Source organism: Octopus bimaculoides, chromosome 3 (assembly GCF_001194135.2).
Source record: "Octopus bimaculoides isolate UCB-OBI-ISO-001 chromosome 3, ASM119413v2, whole genome shotgun sequence".
NCBI lineage: Eukaryota > Metazoa > Mollusca > Cephalopoda > Octopoda > Octopodidae > Octopus > Octopus bimaculoides.
The window spans coordinates 149,588,327-149,597,273 of record NC_068983.1 but is presented as its reverse complement, the minus strand read 5'-3'; the positions used below and the strand labels follow the sequence as shown (position 1 = coordinate 149,597,273).

General features: G+C 33.4%; 2 protein-coding genes across 4 annotated transcripts in view; one reads left to right on the top strand and one right to left on the bottom strand.

Moving 5' to 3' along the window:
* Positions 1 to 8,701, top strand: part of LOC106876672 (nuclear exosome regulator NRDE2) — a 30,528-nt gene extending 21,827 nt beyond the window's left edge. For 2 of the 3 annotated variants that reach the window (XM_014925307.2, XM_014925306.2), the window contains exons 9-12: positions 1,066 to 1,374; positions 2,969 to 3,090; positions 4,070 to 4,141; positions 5,141 to 8,701. In XM_014925307.2, the coding sequence (XP_014780793.1) occupies positions 1,066 to 1,374; positions 2,969 to 3,090; positions 4,070 to 4,141; positions 5,141 to 5,329 (692 nt within the window). In that variant the 3' untranslated portion in view covers positions 5,330 to 8,701. The remainder of the gene's footprint in view (positions 1 to 1,065; positions 1,375 to 2,968; positions 3,091 to 4,069; positions 4,142 to 5,140) is intronic. The other variant, XR_008263749.1, reaches the window with a different exon arrangement.
* Positions 8,295 to 8,947, bottom strand: part of LOC106876675 (uncharacterized) — a 26,323-nt gene continuing 25,670 nt past the window's right edge. Inside the window, exon 13 of the mRNA XM_014925309.2 lies at positions 8,295 to 8,826. Coding sequence (XP_014780795.1) covers positions 8,765 to 8,826 — 62 coding nt within the window. The 3' untranslated portion in view covers positions 8,295 to 8,764. The remainder of the gene's footprint in view (positions 8,827 to 8,947) is intronic.

Below are 8,947 nucleotides of genomic sequence, written 5' to 3'. Positions count from 1 at the left end.
TACTAACTTGGTCACCCAGATAGCGGAAGCTATCGACTACCTCTAGTTTTTCACCCTGGAATGAGATAGAAGTTGTTTCCTGTTTGTTTACAGTGTTTATTGCACCTGAACATCTGCCACAAACAAAAACTAACTTGCTAGTTAACCTGCCTTTGATGTTGCTGCACCTCTTATGTGTCCATAGCTTGCACCGGGTACATCTTATAGAGTTACTACCTACTCTTTTTCTACATACTGAGCAGGGCCATCTGTATATATACATACACACACACACGCACATATATATACTTATACATTATGTGGATGATATCTTTCTTTTATCTTTTATTTGTTTCAGTCATTAGACTGTGGCCATGCTGGGGCATTGCCTGGAAGAATTTTTTGTTAAATGCATCAACCCCAGTACTTGTTTTTTTTATAAGCCTGATACTTATTCTATCTCTCTTTTGCCAAACTGCTAAATAAACACACCAGCACCGCTTGTCAAGTAGTGGCAGGGGAACAAACATAGACACAAACACATACACATACAATGGACTTCTTTCAGCTTCCATCTACCAAATCCACTCACAAGGCTTTGGTCAGCTCAAGGCTATAATAGTAGACACTTGCCCATGAAACATCTACTTTATCATGCTTGCGTATTATTCTATGTAAGATTGTTAGATGGAAAATTCATTAATATTTACTTTTACACTGTTTGACAAGGATGTACATTTGTCTGATGTCATTGATAAGAGCGTTAATACCCTTTGTTTAGAGTAAAGGCTCTTAGTTTCACACAAAATAAAGTATAGATAAAAAAATTATTTCATATCATTTTTATCTCCATTTTTTTCCATGCTGACTTTTCAGGGCAGCTTGTCTATGGCGAGATGTCCTTTCAGTTGCCAATCCTTATTTCAAAATGAAGTATTTATTCCATTGGTCTTTGAATGATGAACCATTTGACTACTGTACATGTTTTATATCATGACATTGTTTTATGATGTGTGTGTGTGTGTGTGTATACATACACACACACACAATCTGTTCATATATTAATTTGAGTGTTTACTGTTTCAGAGAAACAAATCATTCTTCATTGTGATAGAATTGCTATGAAATTATCATTGTATCACATGACTCATCATCATCTAGCCCTGGGATCCTTGAAGCAACTGATCAAGAAAGCTACTGAAAGGCACCCTTCACATCCATATTTCCTTAAGATTTTAGTTCACATTGAACAAAGTTCCTGGCTAATGGGAAACCTTCGAAGATATTTTGATCGCTGCCTTCTCAGCTCAACTTTGGCTTCACCTGTTCTGCTCCTATTTGCTTTAAGCTATGAATTAGAACATCAAAACAAACTGGAAAAGCAAGCATCAATTGGTAAGGCAGGCCATTTCATTCTCTTCAATTTTCTTATTGTCATTTAATGATATATTCAAATGATTTTTGATTATTCTAATTTTTTTAAAATATTAGTTTTAAATCAAGTTAAAAGAGTATTGCTAAGCTGGATTTTCGTTTAGTGTTCTTTTTTTTTTCAACTATATTACTAAGTATAACATTGTTATTATTGATTAGCTCTATTCAGTTGTGTTCATCAAAACAAAAACTATTTTTTTATGGCTTAGTCAGAAGGATGGGAAAATGTCCGTGACCTTTAAAGGTCTTTCTAGACTAGTAAGAATGATGCAGTTAATATTCCTGTTGACAGGAAGGGAATTCCAATGGGTTGGCATTGTGGGAAAAAAGTAGCAAGCTGGCAAAATCATTAGCACATCAAAATGCTTAAGCAGCATTACTTCAGCTTTCTGTGCTGAGGCCAACTTTGCCTTTTGTTTTTTGAGGGTTGATAAAATAAAAGTGCTGGTCATGTACTGGGGTTGATGCAATTGGATAACCACTTGCTCTACAAAAAAAAAAAATTGCTGATCTTGTGCTAAAAATTTGAAACAATAATGGGGAAGAAGTATTGGATAGTGGTTAGAATAGTGCCTGAGTGACAAGAAGAAAAATGGTTGCATTGAGTGGGCCTGAGTTTATGTAATATGCAACATGCTTGTTCTGATGAGTTTAGGCCATTGTAGTAGCAAGGTAACATCTATTGTTGGAGAATAAATATTTGTTAATCAAACTAGTGGCTTTTTTTTTTTTTCTGTGTGTCTAGGATGTTTGTATGACAGTAAGGTATAGCATTCTAAGCATGATGGCTTTATTCCATTTTGGAAACTTCTTTGTAGAGAGTCAGCAATTGATCAAAGCTGAAGAAAAGGAGGCCTTGATGAAGGTTAGGCGATGAAGCAGATTATAGGCCTGTAATATTAAAGTCGGTTACAATTTGCAGTGTACTTGCTATCATAGTAACAAAGCTACAGCATAGATAGTTATCAGCATCACAACTACCATGTACCTTTATATGCATGCAGTTGCGAACCCTGATATTGTTAAATCAAATCTACTTCTTCCTAATTATTCTTAGATACATTTTGCTACTAATTCATAACAATTTCTTTCACATAATGTTTTTTCATTATCTGTTGGATAATACATTATCCAACAGAGTTGTCTCATCTGTATATCAGCCAGTGTCTTCCAATTCTTAAGCACTTAATGGTTATTAAATATGTTATGAAGTCGATCTCTTGGAATCAGTCAAAATATATATATATATAAATATATATATATATATATATATATATATATATATATATATATATATATACTACTTGTATAAGCAGCAATGTTGTTTACTTAGCAGGGCATTTATTACAAAGCAGAACAACCAAAGAGTTTATATAAACAATTTAGGTATTTCATTATACACTTGCTCTTTTTTTTTTCATTTATTCTCAACATTTGTTTTCAGTTGCAAATCAGAGCAATGCATATTACATTAAAATAGGATATTAAAATATTAACAATATTAATGAATGTTTGACACCTGTTTATTGTATAGTGTGTTGTCTACTCTCTCTAGATGGAGTGGTATGTGCAACCTCTGGAACATTGCATCGTTTACGTTCATTATTTGAAAGAGGCTTAAATCAGCCACAAATTTGCAGTTGCCCTCTAATATGGAGACTTTATTTATATATTGAGGTAAGTATCATCATTGGTTTGCCATAAATTTATTTTGATGTTCACTTAATGTTAAAAGAATATGAATGTAAATCCGATCCTTCTGTGTCATTTCATTGTATTATATTCATTGTGAAGCCCAACTTTCTAAAGTCCCTAATCTTCCTACATCGCTTTCATGCTTTAATCAATGGAAGATACTCAGTTGTTTTTCACTTACGTTTTCTTTTTTAAGTCTACTTAGAATCTTCTTCTCTCTTAGTTGTAGCTGGCTTTCTGGTTAACTTGTCATACAGCACTACACATGATTGACCATACAAAAAGGTAGATAGGACTAAGTTTACCCATGTTGCCAAAAGTAACTTGCTTCCTGAATGTTGTTTTTCTGCCCACTTTATCTTCATTATCAATGTTTTAAGCTTTCTCCTTTCACGATACCTGTGTGATGTGGTACATCATCCTCCTGTACTGGTAGCTGTCATTCTCTTTCTTCCTGCTCACTCTTTATTGACATACATCACTTGCACTCTATTTTACCTGCTAACTACCACGCTCTCTCTCTCTCTCTCCTAAGTCACTTAATATTGACAGCCACCACTCACTCTTATCATTAATCATTCCCTTATTCGCTCTCTTCCAAGTAAACATGTAGTTGTTATTACTTTCTGCCATAACAGTCTCTCTCTTTTTTCCTTGCTCTGCCATCCCACTTACTCTGCTTCCCCACCCATTATACTCTCACTTCTTTTTTCTCTCTCTCCCCTGAATCCATCCACTTTAAAGTGGTTGGTATTAACAACAGGATCCAGTCACAGAAACAAGACTAAGGCCAAAAATAGAATGTATAAAATGAGATTTGGTTCTAGGAGGGTAGTAACTCTGAATGAGTTAACTCAAACTGCATCAACCTATCCAACCCATGCCAACATAGGAATATGTCAAGTTGCTATGATAGAAAATGAATATTGATGTAATTAATGAAATTCATTATTTGTTTCAGCATAAATATGGTGAAGCTGAGAGAGCTACAGGACTTTATTACCGAGCCTTACAACACTGCCCCTGGGCCAAGGTAACTTTGTGTCCACTTACTTACACTAAATGTTTTTATATCTTTAAATGCATTCAGTATTGATTTCCAACATAAGTACAAGTCCACATCTTATTTGGGGTGGGGCTATAGTCACTTAGATTTACAGCCAGAACTTCAATGGTATTGATTACATTTGAAGTCAGGACAGAAGTAAAATGCACAAAGCCCTGCTGATTTCACCAATCCACTGCCCTCAAACACATTCAATATTAATTATTAGTTTGTTGGAATTAACTTTGCTTTTCATTATTTCATTAATTATACTGATCTTTTACCAAGTGACCTATTATCTTAATAAAATGGAGAAAATACCCTCGAAATTTATTAGGGTTGAGAGATGGCAAAAAATAACAGACTACCATACCAAATATTTTACATTAGTCTTTTATGCTTCTATTCAATTTCCCATTCTTGATAAAGTAAGTGTCAATGACAAACTGAAGTTGATTTTTGAAAGATTGTGCTGGTAGCATGTACAAAACACCCAATATACTCTATAAAGTGATTGGTATTAGGAAGGTGTGCCTAGGCCTAGAAACTATGCCAAAGCAGAGACAGTGGTGTTTGGTATAGTCCTCTGGTTCACCAGTTCTTCTCTAACCTTCCAACTCATGCCAACATGGTAAAAATGATGTCCTTATGCTTAAACAAAAGAAGCTAAATATTGCTGTGGTTAGTACCATAGAAGAAGAAGTAAATACTTGAACTTTATACAAGTTTTACTGCATCTTTGAAAAGGATATAAATGGTATGCAAATTCCTTCTTATTTTACCTAACAAATTGAAGAAAGAAGTTATCTTTTATTTTATAAGTTAAAATATTTAATAGACTATGGTAGTTTAGTGATTGTCTATGAACATGAATTGGATTATGAAGTAGATATTTGTCTACTTCATTTTATAACACACTGACATACGCATCTTTTTTTCATTGGAGAATATAAAAGTTTTAAATTTTACCTAATATTTTTGTTGCAGGCCCTTTACAAAGATGCCATTACTATGCTTGGAGATAGTAAACTGCAGGATATTGTAGACCTAATGCTGGAGAAAGAGATGCGAATTCAAATTCCTATTGAAGAAATTGCCATTCTCAGAGGAGATGAAAACATTATCCCAGATATTACTATTTCGGAGGAAAACCCATCAGATACTTCTAAAGAGTGACATATATTGAAGTAGATATTTTAAAATGCTGTGAGTTGTCAATGGGGCATATCTTATAATCTATGAACATGTTGCTGTGGCAGGTGATATCAGTATTTTCAATTTTCTTACTATTCCAAGGTCTTTCTTTAAAGTCATCTCTTACTGCCATGAATCCATAAAAATAATGTTTATCACTGTAAAACACATCCTTCCATTCAAAATTTCCTAATATTTTTCCAAAAGATTAATTTTGAAATATTTAAAAGTCACTGATTAATTAATAATTCCATATCATAAACTATTAAATATGTTAATGCTTATATTTAAAAAATCTGGATTGGATATGGCTTTAAAAAAAATGGAGCTGTATGTAATTATACAATAAAAAGTGAGATAAAATGTTAACTGGAAGATTTTCTGAATTATAATTGTAGTGAGAAAGCGATCTGAATGAGTTTACATTGGGCTATGGTATGTGATTTTATTATTTAAGGATTATAATCCATCTTTTAGTATTTTTAAAAAGTTAAATATTAAAGCTAAGCACTGAAACGAAATAAACTCTTATTATACACTAATACATTTAGACTGGTGTCCTCATCTTGATTGTTGTAAGTCACTTTGTTTTGGTTTTTTTTCCCCATCCAACCTTCATGTACCATAATATTTAGGATTCATATTCCATGCTGGTATGGGTTGAACATTTTTACAGAGTCCAACGAGTCAGAGAAATGTGTCAAGCTCCAATGCCTGTCTTTGCATGGTTTCTATTGTAGGATGCCCTTCCTAATGCCAACCACTTTACAGAGTGTATTGGGTGCTCTTTTATGTCACCAAGTAGCTCACAAGACCCCTTCATTGAAATGTGTAGAATTGAGGGAGGTGGTTTTATAAGAGGAGAAAACGGTGGTGATGAGGTGTCAGGCTGTACCCAAAAGATACAAGAGGGTGAATACATGAGGGATGGGGGCAGAGAACCAGTTAAGTTTGCAAGGGTGTGAGGTAAGTGACAGATGGTTAGTGGTGGGGAATATAAGGACTTAGGAAACATGGAGGTGTGTGGTCAGTAGTGAATATCAGTTTGAAGGAGGGTGAAAGAAATAGGAGTGGGCCAAAGAGGAGGAAGTGATGAGTGACAGTACAAAAAGTAGGGTGGGGGATGCTCAAAGACTGAGATCCCGGGTATATAGGAGTGAATATAGGGAGATGGAATTTCAAACTGATCCCTTTATTAAATCTACAAGGATGGATTGTTCTTATTTAGTTGTCCATATCAAAATAATGAAAACTAAATGGAATGACATGGTCTCTGTTTTATGGACTGAAGGCTGGAGGGCACAACAGTCAAAACATTATGACTAACAACCAACATTAGTATACTTGTCTAAATATATCATTGTATAATAATGAATTATTCCTCTCAGTAATTAAAACAAGAAATAGATTTTAAGATTGGCATGTTGGAAATTTTGGCATTTCAGTGTTTGTAATGTGGTTAGATTACAGAAGCAACACTTAGAGCAAAGACTTGTCCTTAACACAGTAAACTGACAAAAGATTTAATTTAGTGCTGCTGTTGCTTATGATTATGTGGCTGTGACACTGAGAATCTTGGCCATGAACATAATGCAGTACATGTAATAGAATATAAACAATCGACTAACCTTTCACCACTTTATTGCCTGAATTATCTACATCAGGGGTTTTCAAACTTTTTGACTTGCGGACCCCTTTATATTTCAGGCTTTACCTTAGGGACCCCCTTATAAATGCTTATGAAATTTATACATAAATATTTGCTTAAAATAACATTTTTACATTTGTTTATTTAACAAATAGGTTTATTTCAATTAAAAACCATATATAAAATCAAATTGCACATAAAAAGTATTTGCTGTTTGCGGACCCCCTGAGGTCCGCGGACCACAGTTTGAAAATCACCGATCTACATTGTTAATGTAATACAAGCTATCTATTATATATACACACACACAAACACACCATCTTCATGTTGATAGAATATGCAAAAACACTATAACCAGGACTACACAATAGTTGACACCTCACATGCATTTTTTTCTTATATATATATCATCATCATCATCATCATCGTTTAACGTCCGCTTTCCATGCTAGCATGGGTTGGACGATTTGACTGAGGACTGGTGAAACCGGATGGCAACACCAGGCTCCAGTCTGATTTGGCAGAGTTTCTACAGCTGGATGCCCTTCCTAACGCCAACCAATAAAAACAGTTTTAGTCAAAGGAATTAGATGTTACTGTTAGAAATATGGTGGAAGTGAACCCAGAAATTTGTGAATGTTAATAAAAATATGGTATTTATTAAGTTAGTAATTAAGGATTTTCATTATTGATTAATAAAGTTTATTTGTAAGTAGGTTTCTATGTATAAAATGGTGCAGATTTGATTATTGTATTAAACAGTTATCTTAATAAAGCACAAGATATGCTTGCTACACCTACAGTGTAGACATATGCCTATCAGTATTTGCTATCATTAAAAAAAAAGTCTTTTGATTTAACCTGCTGGTAGGTTATAGTTTGTTTGAAATATTAGTTGTATATTAACTGCTGAAATGACCTTAAAGTACAAATGAACTGTGATGTACAGTCTAGAATTTGTTATGGAACTCCTTGTGAAACTTGTGTATAATTAATTTACAAAGCATTAGAGTGTGTTTTAGATAAATCAAGGAAGGCCTGTCAATATTCTAAAAAAATAGTTATTAATCACTGAATGTAAAACATAAGCATAAAATCAATTTTTTTTAGGTGAGGTGTGTAGCTGTTGGAATGGAACCTTAGCATGTCACTGGTACTTAGTTTATACACTCGAGATCAGCAAAGTTGATCCTTGCAGGATCTAAATTTGGAACCGAAAAGGATGAAACTTAATACTGTAAAATTTTTAGTTGGATGTGGTTGTCTCAGCCACTTCAAACACTAACAAAAATAATTGAATTAAAATTTTTTTAATCATTTATTTTTCAGAAGAAAAAAAAGATTAACAATCTTTAGTCACTACTACTGATCTGAAAAAATTTCCAACAATAGCAAATATATCTCAGATACAATTCACTCCAAATATGTGTGGTTAAATTCTTACAAAAAGTTTCATATTGCTACAAATTGATGAGAGTAGCCTTTAGATTCTAAACATTTCTGCCACATGTATTGCGCACTGTATGAAAAATTGTTTATTTTTAATGAAAACTCTGGGATCTGTCGAGATAACTTGGTATATACCTGATTATTATATCATCCAGCGAATGTATGCTGCCTTCTGTCCTAAATTTGAAGTCCATTTATCCTCTATACTTACTGTATTATACTTTATAAATTAAAGAAAATATACATCATTTTGTAAATTTGTTTTGATTTCTTCAATATTTTCTTGTATAATTAATTTACATTTGCACATTCTTTGGGGATCAGTTTTCCAATGGTGTGTGAAGGAAACTACGATATTGTTCTGGCACAGCTTCGTACAATCCTAAAATGATAATGAAATAAACATGTCAAATATAGAGATGTTGTCAGAACAGCATACTTAATAATGAAACCAATTAAGTTAACACCCTTCTATCCACAGTACAAGTTTACTTCTTGACAAA